This window comes from Peromyscus californicus, unplaced genomic scaffold (assembly GCF_007827085.1).
Source record: "Peromyscus californicus insignis strain IS unplaced genomic scaffold, ASM782708v3 Scaffold_12__1_contigs__length_115047231, whole genome shotgun sequence".
NCBI lineage: Eukaryota > Metazoa > Chordata > Mammalia > Rodentia > Cricetidae > Peromyscus > Peromyscus californicus.
In genome coordinates, this window is record NW_026294413.1 from 50,622,519 (window position 1) to 50,649,113 (window position 26,595).

General features: G+C 42.6%; 1 protein-coding gene across 1 annotated transcript; it reads left to right on the forward strand.

Annotated features, from left to right (window-relative positions):
• Positions 1–441: 441 nt before the first annotated feature.
• Positions 442–24,969, forward strand: Itm2b (integral membrane protein 2B). The gene is made up of 6 exons (XM_052732762.1): positions 442–751; positions 19,144–19,272; positions 21,298–21,504; positions 21,960–22,070; positions 23,092–23,242; positions 24,243–24,969. Exons 1-6 carry the CDS (start codon positions 635–637, stop codon positions 24,326–24,328), a joined length of 801 nt encoding a protein of 266 aa, XP_052588722.1. The 5' UTR covers positions 442–634; the 3' UTR covers positions 24,329–24,969.
• The last annotated feature ends 1,626 nt before the right edge of the window (positions 24,970–26,595 follow it).

Here is a 26,595-nt window from a genome sequence, read left to right on the forward strand (position 1 = left end):
AAATATTCCTATGCTCTATTGAGACTCTTGCTAAGAAATGAGTAAACGGAGTTTTCATTTTATTTATTTTTTATTTTCTCACACAAAAATTCCACGGCCTTGGGGCCTCACAATCGAAGAGACTGGGGGAGGGGGGCTATCAGAGGTTAACTTAACCTATGCAGCCAAGCAGCAGAGTTCACCCCGTTTTCTTATCAACCAGCCACACTGAGCCCCCGCCGGAGGTCAACTAGTTGGAAGTGAATTCAGAACCGGAAAATCCAGGCAGCCCAGAGGGGCAACAAGTCCCAGCTCAACCAGGCGCGCCCTCCACAAAACCTGGCCGGATTCCCGGCGAGCGTGGGGGCCCAGGGAGGGTCTGGCGTGGATCCAGGCCCCGCCCCGCACAAGGCCCCGCCCCGCCCCCACAGGCCCCGCCCCTCCGGGCCCCTCCCCGCGCCCGTGCCCCAGCTGCGAGGCCGGGAACCGAGCTGCTCGGATCCGCTGCTGCTGTCGCGCAGTCCGCTCCTCCGCTGCAGAGTCGCGCCCCGAGCTCGGCCGACTAGGCTGCACCCGCAGCCGGGATCCCGCCGCTCGCGACCCCAGCCTTCGCCGCCGCCGCCGCCGCCGCCCGCAGGGCGCCCCAGGCCGCACCATGGTGAAGGTGACGTTCAACTCGGCGCTGGCCCAGAAGGAGGCCAAGAAGGACGAGCCCAAGAGCAGCGAGGAGGCGCTCATCATCCCCCCGGATGCCGTGGCGGTGGATTGCAAGGTCCGGGCTGGGGTCGCGGGCGGGGTCCCCGCGGAGGGGACGGGTGCCCCGAGCGGCCCTCCGCTCCCGGGTACCGTGGTGCGTGTGTCTCGGGCGGGACGGGGTCTCGGCCCTGGCGACCCCCGCGGGGACAGTTGCAGAGGTGTGCGAGTTCGGGCTGCTTTTGCACCTGGTTTGGTCGCCGGGGGACCTGCAGCGACTGGCCCCGCCACCGCCGAGTTTGGCACTTTCTTCCAGGATAAATACTGTGCCTAAAATGGCTGACATCATAACAAGCCTAAACCTCTGTTGTTTCCTACTTTCGTTTCTAGGCTGAACAGCACTTGGACTAAGTCCAGCGACTGTAAGCATCTTAATTTTAGAAGCCAGTTTATTTTACAAACTCTCTTGCCTACAAATGGCCTTCGGTGTTGGCAGGTGAACTTCACCTTGGGGTCTGGGGGCGGGGGGGCGTGGGAGTGGGAGAGGACAACAACAGTATTCTGGGAGTAGTTTCTGGGTGGCGATTTTATTATTGGAACAAACATTCCAGGTGAAAGTAATTACTATTGTAGCTGTTCCGTGTAGCCAACAGTTGACTTTTAAATGTTATCAGCGTCTTTCTGGGGACTGCTGATAAAGGGAAACCTGGAATCCAAACGCAGGAATTTGCTCCTGCTCCTACAAAATTCACCCTCATTTCACCAAATCCTCAGTAAACACCGAATAAGCATGATTGAAGCCGTCGCTGGATTCACTCTTTTAAAGTGACTTACGATAATGTTTTTAAATATGAATATAATTGTCTCCTAAGTTTTACTCTTCGGCCACGTCTTTAGGCTGCAGACATTTGATACCTTCAGATACTAACTGTAGATGTTGCTTAATTTTTCACTAATACTTTTCAGTACTTATTATCACTTGGGTAGTTTCAGTTTTGACTCAAAAACAATCATTCGTGTCCCTGGTACGAGTAATAAGGGGTGTTTTTTTTTTATGATGTAATGAAAATTACTATTAGGAAACAGGCCACTAATGCCCTATAAAATTTTTTTGAGAATACAATGGCAATCTGGGCGGCTTGCACTCGTTTTCTGGAAATGTTCCAGTTAAAAGCAAACATCAGGTTGATTTTTAAATGACTGCCTTCCCTTGAGATAGCGCGATTAAGCTGGTTCCCTAAAAGGATCAAAGGTTCTGCCTTTCCTATTGTTTTCCCGAACCCAGTGCAAACAGTCTTGGTCTTGAAAATGTTTCGAATTCACAAGTGGAAATTGCCTTAGCCAATTATCTTATCCCCTTGTCGGATGCACATTTCATGTAAAATAGGCCTGTAGTCAAGGACTCAAGTCACCACAGCCTCCCGTCAGGATCCTTGTTTGTGGAGACTGAGTCTCACCTGGCCCAAACTGGGCTTGAACCAACCCTGAGCCTCCTCCATCTTCCTCCCAAATCCTGGGATTACAGGTGTGCACAACCATGCCCAGCTTCAAAGATACACTCTCAATGTTATTGTATAGGTGTCTGCTGTTTAAATTTTAAAAGTATAACTCCTCCCACTCTAAGAAAGTACCAATGATGTCATTTCTCTATCCTTCATTCCACTGATGTAAAGGTTTGAAACGCTGGACAAACCTCAGAATCCACTTACCTGAGTAGGTTTGAATCAGACTGTTGGCAAGTCTTACCTCATTTTCAGGCTCTTAGGATTTCTCATATGCTCACCATAGTTTAGTTTTTTATTTCAAAGTAACTATAGCTCCATACTTTTATTTCTTAATTTCTCTGATCTCTATGTCCAAAGAAAAATACTGGGGATTAAGCAGCGAGGGGTCGTGTTTCTTTATAGACACGCAAAAGTCACAGCCAAATTGGTTACTACAACAAATAACTTAATTCTTTCTCCTTTTCTGGGGGAGGGGGACACGACAATATTTATCTACAATGAAAGTAGGGAGGCTAAAGGCAAAGCCTCCTTAAGGACAGACATCTGTGAGAACTTCTGATCTCATTTCGGAGCTGCGGAGTGATTACATAATGTTCTGGTGCTCCTTTGGGCCGGCTGGTGTGGCAGCCGCCTTGTCTGACCGCCTGGGCTGGGAACAGAATTAGCCTTAGTGTGTTCTGCCTGGGGCATTTCCTTTGGCCTAGAGGACCACGCTAGGCTCGGCTAGTTGTAGTTCAGAACTCCGTAAGAAAAGCATGTTAACTCTTAGAGACCACAGTAATCATGGATCAGGGTTTGTTGTTGATGTTTTTGTTTTGTTTGTTTAAATGTGCTTGAGGATTACCCCACTGAGTATCCACTGCCCGGTGCTGTAAGAATTCTGGTCCCTCCTGTCACTCAGTGGCTTATGTAACATGTATTCCTGTGCTTTTAACACTGCTCTCCTGCTGTTTCTTTCCCCCGCAGAGAACCTTCTGGAAGCAGTTCCCCTGCTCCATTATGGTTTCAGTCTTGTCTTTTCAGTAGCTGTAATTCCAGCAGCTATTTCTTTCGATTGCACTATCCCAACTAGTTTGCATTCTTTTCCTTCTACATTTTCCTGTTGATGGTCTTGTCCTCTTCCCAGACCTGTCCGTATAGACACAGAGCTCTTAGAGGCATAGACACAGCACCGTTGTACTGTGATTTGTGTGACAAAGGTCAATTTGAAGTGATACGCATGCACTTAGGATACAGGCTACAGGCCTTGATTTTTGTGCTCATGCCCTCTTTTGAACCCTGGAAAACTGTTGTGGATGTGCAAATACCAAAGAAAATACTGTTACTGTATCAGAAGTTGCAAATAAGCCCCGATACAACTGTACGATTATTTTAAAGCTTAAATTTTAGTTTTCCTTTTTTATAAGATGAGAGGATAGAGCCAGATGGCCTGCAAGGACTCTTTCAGTTTTAAAATTCTATGAAGATGCTAGGATTATATAATTGCATTTTTGCAATAATGAAAATTGCTGTTTGGGGTTTTGTTTTGAGTCAGGGTCTCCCATGACCCAGGCTGGTCTTGAACTCGGTCTATAGTTAATGATGACCTTGAACTCCTGGTCCTCTGGTCTCCACTTCCTGGAGTGTTGAGATTGTACTCAAATAGCACCACACCCCGCTTACAATTCAATTGTTTTAATTGTGGGAAAAACAACCACCACCTCCTCCTCTCCCTAACAAGACAATTTCCTGTCTTCCTTTCCACGCTTAATTTGTTCCATCCCTCCCTTGAGTCCTCCTAAAAAAAAAAAAAAAAAGGAAAAAAACTAAATAGAGGGAAGGATTATGTAATAAAGTGGGTTCTCATTTTTGCTTACCTCACTGTGGAGCCGGGGAGGAAGCAACAATTCTTGCTGCAGTACCTGCTCATGAACCCCCTTTTCTCAATTACAGCCCTCAAAACAACTTGTTTGCTTCATGAGACGGCCTCACAGGCTGCTTGTGATGGATTGTAAGAGATAAATTGCTTGCAGAGCCAACAAAATGGACAGCATGGGTCCCAGAGTGAAGATCACATTGAGTTGTCACAAAATGGCTGAATGGATCCTGGTTTATGCTGATTTTTCTCTATTTTTACAGTACAATCGGGACTGAATGATTTAATAATTTAGATTTTTGTTTGTGATGATGGTTTTGGTGTTTCTGTGGCTGGAGAGGGGATAGAAGAAGAACATAAAATTCGTGTTGATCTGTAGAGGGACTGGGAACTTGGCTCTCTTTAACCAGAGTGCATCCCATTACCTATTAACATAATCTTATGTAAGTTTATTATAGAGTAGACTTGGCTGTCCTAGAACTCACTTTAGATCAGGCTGGCCTGGAAGGTGCTACAATCCTCTTGCCTCTGCCTCTTAATACTGGGACAAGCATGCCCCACCATGCCTAGCTAGAGCCAGTCACAGCATTTACATTCATTAGGTCTTGGCCTCCGTAGAGGATATGGATAGCTGAAGTGAGTTTTATTCTGGGAGACCGATAAATTGCTTCTGTACATCTCTGCTGGGACACTCTGGCTTTTGAGGGTGGGTGAGGTTGCATATTGTCATTGGTTGGAGGGCAAGTTAAGTGCCAGGAAGATAAGTGTTCCCCAGGTGGACAAAGTCAGATATTGTCCTTGGCATAATCACAAACCTCTAAGAAGTCATGAAATTCAGCTCTACCACCTAAGAGTTTTATGTTAATAGCAGTATTTTTTTTTAACAAGAAAAATCTCAAACACATTTATGATCTGGGTATATTTAATGTGTTCAGTGTTCAACTTCCAAGTGTTTATTATGTGTTGTAAAAGCTTGACCTGTGTGTTAATGCCCAGAGAAGAATGTACGAGGCAGTAATCTGAGACATTTCAGTTTCTTCAAACCATAGCCCAAATATTTGAAGTGGCTTCAAAAGCTGCATTCTTTCTCAAAAAGGGGATGCTTTCTGAATTCGTGTTTTGACTAGAGTCTCTTGGATCGCTTTGTGTGACACCGTGTTAGAGTAAAGATCATCCTGGACAAAGAAATGGGTCAAAATAAATGTGCTCTCTTTAACTGTTTGGCAAGAGTTCCACTTCCGTGATCCTGGGAATTGAACCTAGAGCCTCCGTACATGCTTGCCGAGGGCTTTCCACCCCCGCCCTGAGCTATTTCTCCAGCCCTTAAATGTGTCACTTTAATTAGAGCCTGGAGACTGGAGGAGAAGTTAAGGACTTTCCCACCGAAGGATTCAGGCCATCCACTACCTGTTAAGATAAGGGACCTGCCGCTTCTCAGTTTAAAGGTGATGGTTATCTGAATGTCGTAGAAACACTCTGGGGCCCTGCTTGCGTGCAGTGAGCTCTACTTCTGGGTGAAGCTGGTCTCCCAGGCACTCACTCTGCAGGAGCTTCACACTGATGTCTTCTACAAGACAGATAGCTAAAAGTTCAAGGTTTGAGATTACGTTGCAGAAGTGACCCTACGCACGCATTTTAAAACTTTCCACTTAACAAAATGAATCTCATTACTTGGTGTGCTGTCTTTATAAATTACTAAAACAAAACTTCACTAAAACAAAAAAACAACAACAAAAAACCTCCTCTTTACCTAATTGTGGTTTTTTTCACTTCTGTATTTGGATCCTTATTCTCACAAGCTTTAAGCTCATGGTGTGTTACCAGTCATTGAATGAACACTTACTTAAGAATTGCTGATTTTTAAAAGTCCCTACGACATTGAATGGAGGAGAAAAAAAAGCTAAGAAGTGTTTTAATAGTTGTCCCATTTTAGGACAAATTAGACTGATAATAAACTTTTTATTCCCCAACAGGAAAATGTGAATTGAGTTATAGGAATGAGAAAATGACCCTTATTGGTACAGGTTGACTCTCCTCACTCTGCGTCCTAACTTGGCACTCACTGCTCTATCTTGCATGCTCACGGGTTTCCTGGAGTGATTCATGACCTGGTGCTAATGTGAATACGACTGAAGCTTAATATTGAAATAAAATTTATAGTCTGGTTTATTAACGCTAGCAATTTTAAGTTACATATCAAATTTATTTGAGAAATTGACACTGTATGTGGCATTAGAACCTCTTTTTTTTTTTTAATTTTTAATTTTTGTTGTAGGACTTTACTATTGTTGCCTAGGCTGGCCCAGAACCTATAGTTTCCTCCTGCCTCAGGCTGGAAGTGCTGACAGATTCAGGTGTGAATTTGAAAGTCATATAAACATTTTTGTTTACACAAGTATTCAACAAGGTAGTTGAATTCCATGTCTTAAAGAATAAGCTTTGGCAGATTTTTAATATTCACATTTTGAACTTTTTTCTACTTTTTGTTTTTAAACAAGGTCACACTATGGCAGCCCTGGTTCCCCTGAAACTCACTATGTAGACCAGGTTGGCCTCAAAACTCATAGTGCTCTGCCTCTCTGTATCCCGAGTGTGGGAATTAAAGGCACGTGCTGTCTGTCACACCTGGCTTTAACTTTTAGTGCCAGATTATGTTTAGAAATTAAATTTGTTTTTAGTGAGTGTAAAGCTTAAACCTAAATTTTTCTTTCTTAAACATGATTGCAGTATTTAATTTAAAAGTTTTTGATGAGACAAGCCTCAGTCTGTAACCTAGGCTGACCTCAGGACTATAATCCAGCCTGGCTCTGAACTCACCACACTCTTCCTGCTTTGGCCTCCTGGGTGCCCTGACGTCAAGCTTGAGCTATTGTATGTGGTTGAAATTAATTACCATAAAAAAGCAAACAGCTAACTTTATTTTCTCTCTCACCTTCTCCCCTTTTCTGAGATTGCTTTGCAACCCAGGCTAGCTTGAAGTTTACCGTGTAGGCCAGACTGGCCTCAAACCCATGGCATTCTTCCTGCCTCTGTCTCTAGGTCCTAGAATCAGAGGCATGCACCACCATGCAATTCTTGTTGTTTATTAAATTGCGTAGATCATTGTGGTATCCAGAAGATCCCCTGTTAAACTAGGGAAGGTGACATTGAGAGATGGTCATTGTTACTCATTTAGTTTTTGCTTTTACTTTTGGATGGTATGAAAAAGTCCCCAGGTCCAGCACTTTTAGCTAGAACAGGGCTAGGCATGTTAAACAGGATGGCAGACTCAGCGCCTTATTGCCCAAGAAAGGCAACTTGAGGAAGCGGAGTTTCTGCGTAGTAAGCAAGTTAGACTTTCTCTGGTTTTCATTTAAAAATCAGGTCGACTTATTTCTTACACTGCTGCAGGCGGTAGTTTTCTCTTGGTTACAGGACCCACAGAATAAGCCCACGCAGTACCACTGAGCTACTCCACATAATACCCTATAATATCATTATTTCTTGGTTATAGGACCCACAGAGTAAGCTCACACTCTACCAGTGAGCTACTCCACATAATACCCTTTAATACCACAGCTTTAAAGGCAAATGAGGATTTTTATTCAAATTCATACAATAATTTAGCTAGAACCACTAATGGCTTTACATGGACCACCATTTTATAATCTCCTTTCATGTGGAAAGCAAAGCTCTGGTGTTCCTGTGTGACATTCTGCTTGGTCTTCTATGGCATAGGAAATAGAATGACAGCTTACATTTTTTGGTGATTAGGGAAAAGAGAATTAAGAAATGATATTTATCCTTTTTATCTAGTACCCTCAGTAAGTGGGTCTAGGGATATAGTTTGGGCTTCAATACAGTTCAGTGATGGAAACTCAAGTGTTGTGGGTCAGGTTTGAACGTTACCTTGATCTCTCAAGTGCTGTGTTGATTAAATCACCTCAGGTCTCTCTGCTTCTGTTTCCATCAGCCGCACAGCGACTACAGGACTGAGAAGCCATGCCCTCAGGCCCCCGGCAGCCAATCCTACTTTGGGATATGACTTCTGGGATGCTGTTCCGGATGCCCCCGATTCGCGTCCGTTGTAGAACAGTGCTGACACTTCCGTTCCGGATTACCTCAACATAAAAACCTTTAGCATTCTAAAATGTGTATTTCTCTAGTACATAATAGGTATCAATAGATTAATTTAGTTTTAAAAAGTAGCCCTGCAATATGTTATGGGAACACACTCTAGAGGCCCTGGTGCGGTTAGTTACACATAGCAAAATTTATGCTCTTGAGTGACAGATCATTTTAAATGTATGTACACGAACTAACACCCCAGGCAGTGTGAAAAGAATTTTGCCACCAACTGGAAAAATTATTTTCTTTCACAATATGCCTTCTCTCCTTAGAGACAATCACTATTCTAATATGAGTGTCCCTTCTCTCCTTAGAGACAATCACTATTCTAATGAGTGTCCCTTCTCTCCTTAGAGACAATCACTATTCTTATGTGAGTGTCCCTAAGTTAATCAGAAGCAATTACATTCACTTCTTAGCCACTTCTGGTCTCATATTACAGTTTGGCCACTAGGCCACTCCACTTTGAGGCTTCCCTGAGCAGAGCATACTTTAGTATCTTCATGCTGGAAATGCTGCCTAGCCATACGTGGTGATATGAACTCCACGTTTCTCTGAGTCAGGGATTCTCAAACATTTTGGTCTCCGAACCTCTTGAGTAAAAGTTAAAAATTGTTCATAAACCTAAGGAACTTTTGCATTCCACAGATTTATATAAAGATATATTTACTATATTAGAAGGCAGAGTACTTAATACACCTACAACATTAACATACGCAGCCATTTTGTGAGTCTCAAACATTTCCAAACATCTCCCAACGGTTTCAGAGGAAGGCCCCCAGAGTTGCGCGGTGTTAGTGAACAATTTGACAGGAGACGGCTGGAGTCTGCATGTCCGTGCTGCTGTTGGTTAAGATGTCACGTATTCAGCTTGTGGAAAACTGTGCTGCCCACTGGAGAGTGAAAGTGAAAACGACACGATAGCTTTATTAGGAAAATAATAGCACTGTGGATCTCAGGCGGGGTTCTGGACTGCATTTGGGTAACAGTGACTGCAAATACTTTCTTATACTGCTCTTTCAGGTTATTTTCAAAAGTTTATTTTTAATATACTTTTTTCTGGTTTTAATACTACTCATTAGTAGTATCCAAATGGAAGATGGATATAGTTAGCATGTGCATATGTATTTTTTCACTACACACATAATCTGTTGTCTTGGTATACATAGTAACTTCTTGTGTATTTTTTCACTGCACACATGATCTGTTGTTGTCTTGGTATACATAGTAACTTCTTGTGTATTTTTTCACTGCACACATGATCTGTTGTTGTCTTGGTATACATAGTAACTTGTGTATTTTTTTCACTGCACACATGATCTGTTGTCTTGGTATACATAGTAACTTCTTGTGTATTTTTTCACTGCATACATGACCTGTTGTCTTGGTATTCATGGTAACTTCTTGTGTATTTTTTCACTGCACACATCTGTTCTCTTGGTATACATGGTAACTTCTTGTGTATTTTTTCACTGCACACATGATCTGTTCTCTTGGTATACATAGTAACTTCTTGCTAAGTTGATAGCCATTGCTTTTGTTGTACGCAACAAGCGCCATTTATATCAGAGTAATGTATATACTTGGATTATACTTCCTTTCTCGTATCAAACCTTTTTCCTTTTTTTAAAACTTTTAATTACTTTATGTGTATTTGTGTTTTACATGCATATATCTATGCATCACATGTGTGAGTTACAGACCATTGTGAGCCACCATGTGGGTGCTAGGAATTGAACCTGGGTCCTTTGGAAGAATAGTCAGTGTTCTCAACCATCAGGCCATCTTTCCAGCCCTAAAACCTTTTCCTTTTGTCAGGATTTGATCAATTGTTCCTTGGAGCTGGAGAGAATGCGGCTTCGTTTTGTATGTAGTTTTTGGTAGTTCATCTTCTGACAGTCTAATTGCCTTTCCGTGTCTTCCGGCTCAGTGGAGAGTCAGTCATTCTGGGTTGCGTTTGTTTCCATGTATTTGATCTGTTTTTTTAAAAAAAAATCTGTGATTAAAAATTTGTAGAGCCTTGCATATCTGAGTGTGCCGATTCTGTCTTTATCCTTCTCCGTGCCTCCCTCCCCAGGCTCTTTCTGTAGCTTAGGCTGGCCTAGAATGATGCAGTCCATGCTTGTGTCTTACACTCACGTACTCTTCCTGTCTCAGTTTCTTGAATGCCGGGATTGCAGGCATGCACATTCCCAGCTGATCGTTCGATCCATTGATAGTTTGGTATCAAGTTCTACTTCAGCTGTGGTCCCTGGGCACTGCCGAACACTGGCCACGTCTTCCAGTCTGCTGCCATCTGGAATCTCGTTCTCTGCACATTCATTTTCTTGCTGCTGCTGGTCTCCGCTCTGCAGATGCCTGAGCTTTTCTGCTCATGCTTTGGTGTTGCCCTCTAGGAGACAGCGTTGATAGAACCCCGCTGTCGGTCATTTCCATTCTGTGTGGCTGAAGGTTTGTTTGCTTTGCGTTGGCCAGCACTTCATTGTGTTTTCAGAAGATAAACATTAGCTGAAAATCAATATTAGGACTTTCAACGCTGCCGTCACCCGTAGCTCTTGAAAGTTTAATTAGAATATTCCCTTTGCACTAACAATAGGCCTAATGATAATTAATAATGGATAATAATGGAAACCGTCTGGATTATTGGCACTAATTTAAGACCTGACAAGATGACCTAGAAAAATGAGCCATCATTTTCTGATGTCCCACTCCAAAGAGCCAAGACTGCTGACCTCAGGAGTAATCTTGAAGACAGCTCACTGCCGACACGGGGATTGTACGTTATGCCTTCACTGCTCCAACTGTGACTTTTACTTTTCAGTGAATATTTTTCACGTTCTCTTTCTTCTCTGCTTTGGCGAGTGTCTGAAGCGCAGCCCTGGCTTGACTAGAACAAGACTGGCCTGTGCCTCCGGGACCCTCCGCCTCCGCTTCCTGAGTGATGGCAGTTCTAGGTTTTTATCACCACGCCCAGCCTTTCATTTATATCGTGGCTTTTTAAGATTTATTTTCAAATGTGGCAACCTGAATATTCTTTATTGTGTCTATGATTTCAGTAGTCTTTTGTTAAACTAGCCTGTATAACTTGATGATCAGTATATTCCTATGAATTTGACAGCATGTTCAAAAGTGTCAATTCTGCTTTTATTAGAAAATTATATCCCTGCGTCCAAGAGCCAGAAGCATGGTAGAATAAGGAACCAAGATCAAGTATTTGCACTGAACTTTAATTTTATTTTAGATTTATTGATTTGTTTTTGGGTTTCTAATCAAGGCTGGCCTCTCAAATCCAGCTATGTAGTGGAGGATGATCTTGAACTTCTGATCTTCCTGCACTTGTGTCCCAAGTGCTAGGATCACAGTCCAAAGCTGACACCCAGGCACCTCCACTGTTATCAGTGGTGTCTCCACTCAGTGCAGACAGCTGAGCCATTGAGTCAAAGTGCTTCATACCTGGCCACCGTGGAAAGGCCAGTGAACCTGCTTGCGGGAGCCTGAGATTAGGTACTTAGTACCTAGTACTTTTTTTTTTTTTTTTTTTAATTTTTCGAGACAGGGTTTCTCTGTGTAGCATTGTGCCTTTCCTGGAACTCACTCTGTAGACCAGGCTGGCCTCGAACTCACAAAGATCTGCTTGCCTCTGCCTCCCGAGTGCTGGGATTAAAGGCCTGCGCCACCACCGCCCGGCTTTTTTTTTTTAATCTTGCCATGTGTTGCACACTCTCTGCAGACTCAAGGTCCCCTTGCACTCAGGCTGGAATTGCAGCTGTCTACACCATTGTGCCCAGCTGCTTAGTCATTGTGTTTAACTTTCAAATCTTCAAACTCAAATGGAAGTTGTCTGTAAATGTTCACATTTAAGTTATTTTGTATGGCTCAAGTGATGTAAGCCAGTGGTAGAATATAAGGCCCTGGGTTTTATTCCCAGTCTTGCAGTAAGATAATAAATAAGTAGAAATCTAATTAATTTCATATTTTTTCAAAAGAATATGCTTAGAATTACCAAAGGGTTTGCATCAAATAGAGTTGCTTGCATTTTAATACAAGTATAAAATTACTTTTACTGTGTTTCGTTAAAATCTAAGCTCCATACAAAATATGAGTCGGGGACAGGCTTGGTTCTTTTTTGTGGTCCTGACTCTCAGTAGTTGGGGACCACCTGTGACATGCTGGAAGGTTTTTAGGAAGATGGTTGTTACTCTTAAACAGTCAGATTCTGGTGGGAGGGAAAAACCTATCTCTGCCAGCTGATTGTCCCTGGTAGAGGCTGTTTTACTAACAACGGGTAAAACTTGCCTGTGATGCTGCTTACAAAACAGTTGCCAGTCATTTCTCCTTACTTTATAACTCGGCATTACCAACACTGGTAAAGCTCCGAAAGCAGAGAGCGAATAAAAAGCAGAGAAACGATGGTCATCTTTAAACTGTGGGAAAAGCATGAGATTTTAAGTGGTACACGAAAAGAAGAGATTGTAAGTTACTCCTAAAATAGTATTTTACTTTGTACCTGCTTTGCCCTAATGATACAAAATTGACTGATAGGCTCCAGCACTGAATGCATTTATTTTACAGCCTTACTGAGTTTTTTCTCTTAATTCAGACCTGCTTGTTTATTTAACCTTAGGCATGTGTTCATTTTATAAGATGCTAATAATTTGGTTCAGATTCTGTATATTTCTCTAGATTGTTATGCAATAGCTTAAATTGTTATTTTTCTTTCTGTATTGTGTATTGTGGAATTTGTTAGCCAAAAAAAAAAGTGTTCGTGAGAAGCAGTTTTGCCGACCTCAGCACTGCCACTGAGTGCTCCTTTCTTCACCCTTCCCGAGTCTAAATATAGACTAACTCGATAACTCCCAACCAACACGGTCTGGGCTGCCTAGTTTCAGCTCAATAGTAATTAACTTGGCTGAGGCCGATGTGAACTGTGGCACTTACATGCAGAGAGCAGCTTTCTGCTCCTCAGCGCATGCCCAGCTCTGGGACCCTGCTTCCTGTTTATGTGTTAGAGGTAATGAATACTCCTATGTGGACTTGGTTAGTAATTGAGACAATGACAGTCCCGTTGGAAAAGCCAATTGGGAAACAGGATTTATACACAGATGGGAATGAAGGAGAAAGAAGGCAGATATTTGCTGTCCTTAACAGACTATTAACCTTCTCAGCTTGAGGTCCTGCTTCACCGACATCAGACGCTCTTGGTAACTGATGCTGTTGGTGGTGGAGAGATCATGAGGTGTGTCTTTTTGATGCTTCTCTACTGAGAAGAGCAGCCTAAAGCAGGTGAGCAGACATCTCCTAGCCTCTAAACCCTGGAATTCATGGGCCTGGTGGCACATGCCGGTAATCCTGAGGACTAGGGAGATTGAGGCAAGACTGCCACAGGCTCAAGGGTTGCCTGGACAACTGAGATCTTCCGTCAAAATTAAAAGTTTTAAAAGAAAAGAAAAATGGGCTGGAGAAACAGAGTTTGTCTAGGGTGTAGATTCTAGGTACAGTCCCTAATACCAAGAGGAAAAAAGAAAAACAGTTAAATTTTTTTTTTCATATTTAAGGGTTCTTTTACTGTTTATTTTAGAAAATATTCAATTCATCTGGGAAAGACATAGTTACAGCACAAAAATCCAGTTTCCATCCAAGTTTTGTGAACGCAGGAGCCAAGTTAAAACCTGTACAGTTCAATGTCTCACAATGTAACACTTTCTGGAAAGAGTTGGAGGGACTGACTGTGAAGATGCCTGTAAAGTGAAAGAATCCTCTAGGCTGTAGAAATCTCCAGATATGAAACGGAGCCCACAGGGCAGCGTGGAATCAGTGAACCATTGAGGGTTGAGCCCATACCTTGAATACAACAGGCAAGTGCTCAGTGCTGAGCCACATGGAAAAGTGAGGAGAGAATTCCCAAGACCAGGAGGGACTCCAAGGGGGGAATACCCCTAAAATCTTCTCCAAGGGACTTCCTTTGGATTGTTTCATTATGTAATACCCTGTCAATATTTACCTATATTTTAAAATGTAGATATCTATTTCTGATGGTTCAGTAGCTCATGCTATTTTGAACTTAAGATTCTTTTCTCTTTTTGCTCTCTTTCCTCTATTCTGTCTTATTTTTATACCTAGTATTTTTATGCCACAGTCTCCCCAACCCCAGGCTGTCTCTGTTTGGAACATATATTTATTTACTGATTTATAGGGATAGGGTCTACTGTATTAACTCACTTCGTAGCTGAGGATGACCCTGATCTTCTGCTTCTCCTGCCTCCACATCCTTGGTGCACAGGTCACCAGGACCCACCACACCTGGCTTCTTCATGCAGGTGATGCTGAAGATCAAACCCAAGGGCTTCCCTGTGCTAGACAAGCATTCTCCCCACTTAACCTCCGTCCTAGCCTGGCCTGGTATGTTTAATACTTGGGATACTTTCCTCCACACTACTGTGGTTTCCAAGACACTGCTGCAGCATCTGCTGTGAAAGGGAAAACATTACATATGAAGAGCTTTGGAAAACGTCTCCTAAAAAGCTCTACACTCCATTCATCATGTAAATAAGGCTCAAATAGAAGTGGCGAAGGATGTGAAGTATTTGTTACTTTGAAACAGAATTTTTTAAAAAAAGTGAACCTTACATTTTATTTGAGCTTCTGACGGAAGCCCACTTACTGAGGCCTCTTAGGGAACTGACCGAGCTGACCTAATTCATAACTAATGGAAGTAAAGCACAATTTAGCCTTCATGTTGCTTAAGATCTTGCCTTACTGTCCAGTAAGATTTATTCCAACCAGAAAACACTGTGGTACCGGAGAGAGAATACTTTACGGAGCCCCGTCTGTGCATTAGAGACTGAACTAGGCGGGGTCTTTGTGTGTCGCAGAGCACTCCACCACCACACTGCATCCCGGTCTCTTTAATTCAGGTTGTCCAGGCTGCCTTCGCGCTGTAGCCCATCTGCTCAGCCTCCTGGGTAGCCGAGATGAAGGCCTTTGACCACCAAGCTGGGCTCTGTCTGCTGCTGAGGATGGGAGTAGGCCCAGGTGTGCCTTGCTGTCTCCTTTATAAACTGGGCTAAAGCCTTGACTTTGAGGAGCATTAATGAGACGATAATTATGTGGGACCTGCGGGAGTTCTCAGCATAGTTGAGGTGCACCAGTTCCAGGGCAGTACAGTGACTTGAGTTAATCAGGCCAGGTACAGTTACAGACCCCAGTGAACGGTTTGCTTGTTAGTGAGTTCTCTTCTTTTTTTGTTTGAAGCAGACCTGAGTTTCTGAAGAGATTTCTAACACATATTTTAAGTACTAGTGTTAAGAGAATGAAAAACACTCCTGAGAACATGGGGGTGAGCTTCTCACAAAATACAGGACCTCTGCTGTTTCAGAATATGAATGTGATAAATGGAAATCTACTTAATGGTTAATGAATATTTGGGTTGGTTTTAGTTTAGGACATTTGACTAATGATCCTATAAATATTTAACAGGTGGTTTATTTATTTTTTTTCTTTTTGGTATTTTGAAGTAGGTTCCCAAAACCTAGGCATTCTTAAATCTAGGGAGGATTACCTTGAATTTATTTAATATTTTTAAAAACAGTTAATTATTTGTATGTATGCATGTGCCTGAGAAGGCATATGTACCACGTGTAGATCCCCAGGTCCTAAGAAGTGTTGGATCCCTGGGAACTGGAGTTCCAGATGGTTGTGAGCCGCCTGATGTGGGTTCTGGGACCTGAGCCTGGACTCCCTGGCAAGAGCAGTAAGGCTCTTAAGCCCCGAGCCATCTCGCCAGCCCAACCTTGAACTCTTGATTCTTCTGTTTCTGCTTTTCAGGTGCCAGGATTATAGACTTAGGCCACCCTGTCCAAGGGCAGGTGATGTTTTATAATTGATCTTTAGTAGAGTAATTGACTTGGTTCGATTTCTACAGTTCTCTTTTTTCTCAGCCTGTGCCTGTCGTAGTCTGGGTCCTGGCTGGGATCAGGTACCGCACTGAGCAGAGACAGGCTCCACTTTAACAATGAGCATCCCGTCCTCCTGACTAGAGGCTGTGGTGTGGGTGTTAGTAAATCAACAGCTATGGGGTTTGCGCTGTGAGGTTTTTGTTGTTGTTGCTTTTCTGTGTTTATTTTATTTTCATTTTTTGACACTTTAGTCCTGGCTGACCTGGAGCACAATGTAGCCCAGGTTGGCCTTGAGTTTGTGGCCATTCTCCTGCTTCAGCCACCAGACTCAGCCTTCCTTATTAATGACTTTTATCTTGAATGTGGTCTGTGCGTGTTCTGTAGCTCAGATTGTAATGTGGCTCATCGTGTCTGTTGTACCTGTTTTAGTTTGTAAACTGCTGACAGTATGAAGCATGGTTTATTCACATTTGGATTTTTTATGGGATCTCGACCAGTGTGTTCCTCGTAGCTGGCCGTAACAGATGTTAGGTGAAGTGCAGTTACTGCCTTTGCCGGAGAGCCAGTTCGTTAGGCATCATAGATGATTGTGTTGTCCTGCCATTATCTTTCTGGCTGCTGATAGAACTTTTGTGAATCATGAAAAGTTAAACAGCCAAGCTCTTCCTTCATTCAGTCATCAATTATCTGCATGTTAACTAAGTGCCAAGCGTGACTTAGAGTTTCCAGGAATGCAGAATGAACATGAATAAACACAGGAACTGTCTAGCCTAGTAACGAGAGATAAGATCTACGTGAATGTCTAATGCAAGGAAGCAAGTGACTGAGCAATATGGAGGAAACAGGTCAGGTTTAAAGGTGGCAGAGCTGTGCACAAGTTCCGATGGCATATGGACTTGGGTCTGTAATTTAGCTACTCAAGTAGACTCTTGTAGATACCTTTATTCTCAAGCCGTGTTTCAGGTGCTGATAACGGTCTTTAAAAGTGTTTTAAAGTGAAGTTCTTTAACAAATTAATCTGTTCTGCTGTCCCAGAACAATTTTTTAAAATAACTTAAGAATTCAATTCCATACCAAGGCCCTCTGTGGCCTGCCCCAGTTACTTCTCTTCATCCTAGGATTCCTCCCACCATCCTGAACATGCAGCTGCACCACGTCTCCCTGGCAGTGTCCTGTATCCTGCCTTTGTGATTTTATTCATTCTTTACCTTTTATATCATTTCCTGGAACATTGTCTTCTGTCTGGCAATGTCTGTTTGTCCTGTAAACTTGGATGCCATGTTCTCTCCCTGGGAAGTCTCTCCCTAACTCATCCTGTCTCATATGCTGTATGCATTTTTCTTTTCCTATCAGAGCCCATATTATGTTCTTTTGTGTCTTATTAGACAGGAGATGGGGTTTTATATGATAGATCAGGCTGGCCTAGAGGTCACTATGTAGTCTAGGCTGATCTCCAACTCATGGCAGTCACTGGCCATAGCCTTCAAGTGCTAGAATTATAGGTATACACAGTCTACTTGGCTCTTTTGTGGATTTATTTTCTAGAATGGTCCAGCCCATCTTTTCCTTGGCAGAGTCTGTATTCCTAATGCCTAATACAACTGTTTAAACATATTAGACAAGTATAATTTATTTTCAGAATTAATTGTTTGTTGCATAGTTAAAAGGATAAATCCCAAAGCCTGAGAACTCACTGTCCGTGTAACAGTGAGGCTGCATATTCTTTTTTGACATCCACCCATGGTCCTTAGCTGTTCATTTATGCACTCGTAGGCGGGAACCTGGCAGATAGGCTTGGGTATGTGCATCCTTGGCTTACTGAGCAGCTGATACCAAATGCTAAGAGTGACCATTTTCATCTACCATTCCAACCCCACACTTGCCCCCACCCTGAGAGTAATTATGCTGGGAATACTTTGTCTCCTGAGACATCGTCATGCAAGCTCAAACAGACCTTGCGTGCTTTCTTGTTCAGGTCTATAAAGCCTTATCACCTGTGGAGTTCTTAGAACTTTCCACTACTAGGATACCTGATAAATTCTTCCAGGTTCCCTCCCATCCCATGCTGCATTTCAGTAGACTTGTTCTACACAGTCATTGATGAGAACTACCTAAAATGAAGTCCTCTCCACAGCATTTGGTCTGAACCCGACATTGAATATTATTTGTTATTCTGTAAGGTTCTATGTTTAAAGATGAAGCTTCCTACCCTGTGAATGTAATGGCACATGCCTGTAATCATAGCAGTTACAGCGCAGAGGCAGCAGGATTGCTACAGATTTGAGGTCAGCCTGGGCTACATGGTAAGAACCTCTCTCAGCAAAACAGTTTTTTTTTTTTTTTTTTTTTTGAGTGCATCACATTGTTCTTGTGGCTACAATACCTGGAATTGGACTTTGCCCAGTAGTGTCCAGATATGATCTCTTATCTTAGAATCAGAAATATAGAACTGTAGTTTTCTTTCCTCAGGGACTTGTCACATTAGCCGTAGCTGCTCTCTTGGGCCAATAAGACTGACTCACTGTGTTTTTGTTGATCATTCAAACAGTTATTCTGTCATGCTTACCATTTTCTGATGAGGTAGTCCATACTGGGTTTTAGGGTTAGTTCCTCAAAAGAAAGTGAAAACCATTATTAAACTGAGATTCGGGAAGGGGTGGAATTATAGAATTAATTCTAGATAAGTATCTTTGTTTTAGGTTCTGTTTATTCAAAGATTTCAGTACCCTATCTTATCACTCTTTTGCTAGTGTTCTTGTAAGCTTTTCCTGTAGATTGCAAGGAATGGTTTAATGAAATCAGTAAATTTCTTGTAAAGGCTAACAATTTTATAAATGATCCAATTAGGAAATACATAAGCTGTGTAATGCAACCTTATAATACTGTAAGACAAGCTTGGGTTAACCTTTTTCTGAATTTCAAATGACATGGTTAGTAGATGGAATATTGGGGGGGGGGACGGACCAGTGTCCATCCTGTCTGAGGAGGCATAGGGGTCTTGATGCCCTTCTTCCTCATTCCATGGTTGGTTTTGATCAGAGCCCTACCTCCTTTGGTCTTTACCTTCTGTGATTCTGCATAGTAACTGGCTATCCCTTCCACGTTCTAGGACCCGGACGAGGTGGTTCCTGTTGGACAGAGAAGAGCGTGGTGCTGGTGCATGTGCTTTGGCCTGGCTTTCATGCTTGCTGGGGTCATCCTCGGAGGCGCATACCTGTACAAGTATTTTGCACTTCAGGTATCATAAAAAGATATTTAAACTTTTTTGTTACATTTATTTATTTAATTTATTTATGGGGGAGGGGGCATGGACTAACTCCCCAGAGACAGCTGGGGGAGTCAGTTCTCTCGTTTTACCTTGGAGGTCCCAGGGATTGAATTCAAACTGTTGGGCTTGGTGGCAAGTACCTTTACCCGGTGAGCAGTCTTGCCAGCTCCAGAAGAGTCCGTTTTTTATCTGGATTTTTTTCTCCTTTCCACTGTGAATTAGAACACGGTCCCTACCTTGCTCTTAAGTGTGCACCATCTGTCTGGAGCCTTTCATTACTTGTGTGTTTACCAGAAAATTAAACACAAAGTCATTGAAAGCAGAATGACGGTGTTTGGATGCTGCGGATGAGTTTAAGTTGTTGGATGATATTTTTCAAAATAGACTTTAACTTTCTACCATATTTGATAGTAAAGAGATATCTTTGGATGAATTACAAGCTGCGATGTTGACAGACCCATCACTGGTTAGCCAGTTTGGGTCAGTACATGATGGTTCTTGCTGTAGCTTTGTCTAAGAGTTGGGTGACTTGCAGAGATGATGAAGTCACTTTTGGTGAAAGCTGCCTGTAACCTAGTGCTCATAGTGTTCTCAGTGTGTTAAGATACTGATTCCACTTAATTACAGTTTATGATATCATCTGCCAGACACCCCCCACCCCCACCCCGTCCTTAAGGAATCTTTGGAGACATTTACTTTAAAGCTTGTGTGACTACTTCAAACTTTTTAATGTTTCAAGTAGGGGAAAGACTTGGCAATGAGATTTTTAAACTAATTTTGAAGACTTCTTCCAAAGGTTATATGAATTCCATGCTCATTTTCAGTCTTATTCAAGATGATGGCATTTTGATAAACATTACTGAACTAATAGGGTAAATGTATTTTTTTTTTTTTTTTTGGTTATTGTGAAATAGTTACGTAGACAAGTCTGGCATTGAACTTTTGATCCCTCTGGCAACATCTTTTTAAAGGTAGTGTTTTGTTTTCTTTTATACGAAGTATAACATACAGGAAAATAATTTGCAATTCCACTGTCAAGAGAACATTTGGTGCCAAAACGCTTTGTTACAGAACCTTTTTTTTTTCTTTCCTTTTTGGTTTTTTTTTTTTTTTGGTTTTTCGAGACAGGGTTTCTCTGTGTAGCTTTGCGCCTCTCTGGAACTCACTTGGTAGCCCAGACTGGCCTCGAACTCACAGAGATCCGCCTGGCTCTGCCTCCCGAGTGCTGGGATTAAAGGCGTGCGCCACCACCACCTGGCTCTTTTTGGTTTTTTGAGACAGGGTTTCTCTAACAGTCCTGGCTGTCCTGGAACTTGGCTTTGTGTAGCCCAGGCTGGCCTCAAACTCAGAGATCTGCCTGCCTCTGCCTCCTGAGTGCTGGGATTAAGGGTGTGCGCCACCCTCCCCCCCCAAGCACTCTTAGTCTTTTATATACATATACTTTTTAAATATTTTTTATTATACACATTTATTTCTTGTCTATGTGAGTGGGCACAGTCCCTCAGCTCTACATAAACTGGCCATAGTAGCACTTGCCTGGTAGAGCTGAAGAATCAAAAGTTTAGGGTTATCCTTGGCTATATAGCAAGATATGGGGTAGTCTGGGCTACCTGAGATCTGTCCCAAAGGAAAACATTTCTTGTTTCTGAATGTGTTCTATGAGAAACTGCCTACAGGTAGAAGCAGGCCTGTGTGTTTCTTCGTATTTACTTGACACCAGATAGCTTTCACACTGTTTTTTATCTACCACAAAGAGGCAAGAGGAAATCAGCTGCTTTTCTCCTTCTGAAAGGCCTTTTTTTTTTCCCCAAAAGACAGCTTTGGAATCTGATAAAGAATGTGTTGGCTCTGTAATTAAACTGCCTGACTTGTCGTCTGAAAAGTAGGAGTTTGTAAGCAAAACACCATTTAGATAGAGGTGGCAGCTTAAGTAAGGCTTACAGTTAAAAACCTGTCTCCTGTGGAATTGCTGAAACGGTATTTTCAACTCCGTAGCCAGATGATGTGTACTACTGCGGACTAAAGTACATCAAGGATGACGTCATCTTGAATGAGCCCTCCGCGGACGCCCCAGCTGCTCGCTACCAGACCATTGAAGAGAATATTAAGATCTTCGAGGAGGATGAGGTTGAATTCATCAGTGTGCCTGTCCCAGAGTTTGCAGACAGCGATCCTGCCAACATTGTGCATGACTTTAACAAGGTGAGTGAACGTACAGGGCTATGAAAAGTATGCAGGTTCTCTAGGGTATCTGCAGTTTTAATTTTAATGTTTGCTGAATTCTTCTATTTAGGGTTTAGTTGTTACTTAGGAGAGAGGATGGGGAGAGTTGGTGACTCAAAGCGTGAGTCTCATCCCAGCACGGGGGAAGCTGAGACAGGAGGATCACAGGTTTGAGGCCATCTGGTCCGCACAGTGAAGCGCTGTCTAAAATGAGATAAACAGAAATAGGTTCCTCTCCCTCTGAGGCCTGGCCTTACACCTCGCTGCCTGTGGCTTGTCTGCTGATGCCACCAAGTTCTTGATTTACTGAAATGCAAGACTTAGAGAAATTCTAAAGCCAGCCTGTCTTGTTGCCGGTACCGTTCTTCGAGCCCAGTTGCTGTGTATCTCAGGTATACTGAGGTACATCTGACTGAGATGTGTCTTTTCTCCAGAAACTGACTGCTTACCTGGACCTTAACCTGGATAAGTGCTACGTGATTCCTCTGAACACATCCATCGTTATGCCACCCAGAAACCTGTTGGAGCTACTTATTAACATCAAGGTATCAAGTGGTATCAAGTGTTTTCCATTTCTGATTAACGATATGGGTACAGTGTCTTGAAATTCTTCTTTGAAAATTTAGCCTTCTTGGAGCTCACCCTTCTGGAGTGTAGCCAAGGGTTTTACAACTAAGGGCTGACATTTGTGTGCTGTTTTTGCTTCTTTTTAATGCTTTAAATTAAATTTGAAGTTAAAAACATTTTTAGCCGGGCGGTGGTGGCGTATGCCTTTAATCCCGGCACTAAGGAGGCAGAGGCAGATGGATCTCTGTGAGTTTGAGGCCAGCCTGGTCCACAGAGTGAGTTCTAGGACAGCCAGGGCTACACAGAAAAAAAAAAAAAAACCTGTCTTGAAAAACGAGAAAAATAAAAAAGAAAAAGAAATAACATTTTAAAAAACATTCAGAACTGGGCTGGCTAGCTCAGTGGGTAAAAACACCTGCCATGCAAGCCTGATAGTGTGAGCACAATCCATAAAACCCACAGCGGAAGGGAAAGATCCAGCTGCAGGAGGGGGTCCCCTGGCATCCATGCTCAGGCCTCTACGTTCTATATACATGCACCTGCACACTGTGCACACACAGACACTACACATGCACATATTATACACACACTACCTACATACGTAGTTAATGATAAATAAAATAGAAATTAAAAAATAGTAAAAGCAATTTTTCATCCCATTTAAATTTTCCTGAAGGACTAGAAAATGAATATTAACCCCCGATTTAATTCTAGTGCCTTAGTGATGGGCATGGCTGTATTACAACAAAACTGTACATATTTCTGGGTACAGTGACACGTGCCTGTAGTTAGTCCTGTCTACTTGGCAGGTTGAGGCAGAAGCAGCAGCTGAATCCAGGAGTTGAAGACTAGCTTGGGCAACAGAGTGAGACCCCAATTCAAAAACCAAAACTGTATCTATGAAAACAGATGGTTAAATATTCGTAAACCACCCCCCATCCCACCCCGAGTTGCTCAGTGCATGTGTTGAAGGTTTGGCGTCACGTTTTTGCATTGTAGGCTGGAACCTACCTGCCCCAGTCTTACCTCCTCCATGAGCACATGGTGATCACCGACCGGATCGAAAACGTGGACCACCTGGGCTTCTTCATCTACCGACTGTGTCATGACAAGGAGACCTACAAGCTACAGCGCAGAGACACTATTCGAGGTAAGGACGATTAGATAATTCCTATAATGCTTAGGCATTGTGAGTGATATTCCTGCCTCAGGTGAGAAAGTACAGGGATACGGTGTCACACTTGGTTAGGATTTCTAGGACTTAGAATCATCTTAATCCCAGACCCACTTCCAGATCAAGTCAGCCAGCCTGAAATGCCATTGCCTTGAGATGCCCGCTCCTCAACCTGGATGTAGAAAAGTCAGGTTAGTTTCTACATCCCCACTATGGCCCAGCCACAGGAAAGAGGAGGTCTCATTATCCAGAGATCTCTCTTCAGCCTTTCACTTGGATTCTTGGGGATCTGAATTGTCACCCAATGCCATTTACCTTTTGGACCCTGCTGAGGACAGCCATAGCCAGGTGACTTAGGAAGAAAAAGTAGGTGAGGAATCCAGAGCATTGACACAGCCATGAGGCTTTGCCCAGACACTTAACCTTGTCCCCCCACCCCAACAGTAAGAGTAGCAGCATGTGCCCATTACAAATGCAAAATAAAAGTGCACGTGACAACACGAAGTCCAGCGTGCCATCAGTGACACTGCAGTCTGGTTTCTCAGGGATTGCGTCAACCTAGTAAGATGCTTTCCTGGCTTTTCTCATCCTTGTAATGACATTATTCTCACCTCAGGTTGATGAGTCATCTTACATACAAGTTACCATCCTCGCTTATAATTTTCTAAAACTAGTTTGACAGAATGATGTTAATCTGTTCTTCAGGCAGACACAGGTGTGTTGAATGCTTCACACATCACTAGAACAGTTCCCAAACCTTCAAGCTCATACATCTGCTGGCAGTTTGTAAAGCACTGCAACCAGTTGCGAGGATGTATGAAAAGACACAGTGGAGAATAACTTTATAAAGGATGGGAACTAGGGACGGCTAGTGGCATACTCCTTCATATCTAAAGAGCTACTGTGAGAATGAATGTGAATAGTTTGATGACAGAACCAAAACCTTTAAAATAAAACCCTTTACCTTCCCAAACAGGTATTCAGAAGCGCGAAGCCAGTAACTGTTTCACCATTCGGCATTTCGAGAACAAATTTGCTGTGGAAACTTCAATTTGTTCTTGAGCAGTCAAGAAAAGCGTGGGGAGAAATGTAATGCCACAGCATAGCCCTCCCCTTGTATTTTGTGCAGTGATTATTTTTTAAAATCTTCTTTTCATGTAAGTAGCAAACAGGGCTTCACTGTCTTTTCATCTCATTTAATTCAATTAAAACCATTATCTTAAAAAAACAAAACAAACAAAACCTTTTCTTCTTTCTAAGTGTGGTGTCTTTGATATTTGAATTAGCAAATGTGTGGGGTCCTAGGTAAGATTTGCTTCTCCATAGAGCTCACATACTCGGAATAATTTCGTTTATCTGGATTTTTCTGTGTTATTTCTGCACTTCCAAGAGGAAGGGTTACCTACAGAATGCAGATGTTAGAAAGGACCACAGTGACTGACTTGTCGTTGCTACCAGCCCTACCCCCTAGCTGTTATGTTTGAGCCCACCCTCAAAGACTCCTTTAACTGAAATGTGCAGTATTTTCTGTGTTGCATTTAACTACTTTAGAGGATGATTTCAGCCTGATGTTTTAATATCCTAGGCCTCTGCTGTAATAAGATTTTAGACAAATGTTTGGATTGAAGAAACGACTCATGTTACTAATTTGTATAGCCTGCATCTGTGCAATGGAATATAAATATCACAAAGCTGTGTCATGAGACTGTGTGTTGTTTTTCCCATAAGATAAAACCAAAGAAGAATTTGGTTCTCCATATTTGAGGTAATCCACATACATAGAGAATGAAACTATTTTATAAAACCTAGTTCTCTACATATAGGTATAAAATCAGTTTTTTAAAATAAAGTAAGCCATTAATAACTACATTTGATTTTTTGTGGATGCTGTTAAAGTGGCACTTAGATCAAACTTGAATGATGCTGCCTGATAGAAAGTAGGTTTTTACTTTTTAATGGAAAGTTATTATCGAGGCCTAACCTTTTCAGCAAGCACATGATGGGGATCCAAGTAGTTGTGACAAGGTTTCTGTGCTGTTCAGACTAGTGATGTGCACTGGCCTCTAGTAGTAGGAAGACAGACACATACCACAAACAGACAAGTTACAGAAGGGATTTGTTGTTATTTCAGTTTTTGAGATGGTCTCTCTCTGGAAACCAGGCTGACCGGGAACTCAGTATCTAGTCAGACTAGTCTTGAACTTAGGGTGATTCTTCTGCCTCTGCTTCTGGGTGCTAGGATTACTGGCATGAGGCACCACTCCTGGTTTATATCTCAGGTTGCTTCTTACCTGAAATAATTGAGAATCCATTTCATGTAAAGCACCTGAGAGAAGGACTGGAGCAATGGCTCAAAGTTAAGCGTGCTTCCTGCTGTTCTAGAGGACCCAAGTTCGGTTCCCAGCACCCGTGTGAGTAGTGGCTCAGACTGGTGTAAATGCAGCTCCGGGGATTAACACCCTCTTCTGTGTCCCACCGGCACCTGTACACAATGTTGTATACACGCAAAAACAAATACCCGAGAGTGGTTTTGCTACAGATTCCTGAGACAAAACGTTTGAATTCTGACTTTAGGTGAGAAATTTTAAAACATCAAGAGCCTGTGGAGAATTTGATCTGGAAGCGAGTCCTGGTTTGAAAGGTGTTTTGACCCTTGCCTTTAGTGTTCATTTGGTAATACTGTCAGAGCTTTAGCACAGCCAAGTGGATATTTAGGGACGGAGAATTTCCTTTTAGAAGAGAGCTTTTACTAAAATGAGAACTGCATTTTCCTACCTTCCAGGCTTTAAAATGCCAGGGCGTTTCAGGGGCTGTGAGCACTCGAGCAAATGCCAACGGTCCCATATTGGGCCAACACATACGGTTATGTGGAGAGATCCATCCTCAAAGGAAAAAAGGAAAGTGTTGCATCTGTGCATCTTTATAGTGCAGTAAGTAACTAATGAGTAGTCAGTCAGTCAGAGTTCGTTATGATAATTACTGAACAGAGCTTCGTTTAAATGCTTTCGTGATCTGTGAATCAAAGCTGGGGCCTTGTAGGTGCTATACAAACACCTTGTCACAGACAATAGCCCCATCGTCTCATAGGCTGTCTTTAGGCTGTCATTGGATAATCCATGAGCAGTCGTTAAGGTTTGTGATTTAAAGAGTTTGTTAGTTTGTTCTTCCATTTATTACAGTGCAGTATGAGGGTAACAAGCTGTGGCAACCACCTCAGTGTCTCACTGACTTCACACAGTATGAGTTTGCTGGGATTCAGCATGGTGGGTGCCGGCATAGTGTTCCATTGGGACAGTGTAAGAACTTCATACAGCCCTTGTGAAACACTC

What these genes read in the sequence shown, in the direction of transcription:
- Itm2b (XM_052732762.1), top strand. Translation starts at nt 635, where the DNA reads ATGGTGAAGGTGACGTTCAACTCGGCGCTGGCCCAGAAGGAGGCCAAG. An exon ending in CCGTGGCGGTGGATTGCAAG is followed by an intron (nt 752 to 19,143) that starts GTCCGGGCTGGG and finishes TCCACGTTCTAG; the next exon opens with GACCCGGACGAGGTGGTTCC. An exon ending in TTGTGCATGACTTTAACAAG is followed by an intron (nt 21,505 to 21,959) that starts GTGAGTGAACGT and finishes TCTTTTCTCCAG; the next exon opens with AAACTGACTGCTTACCTGGA.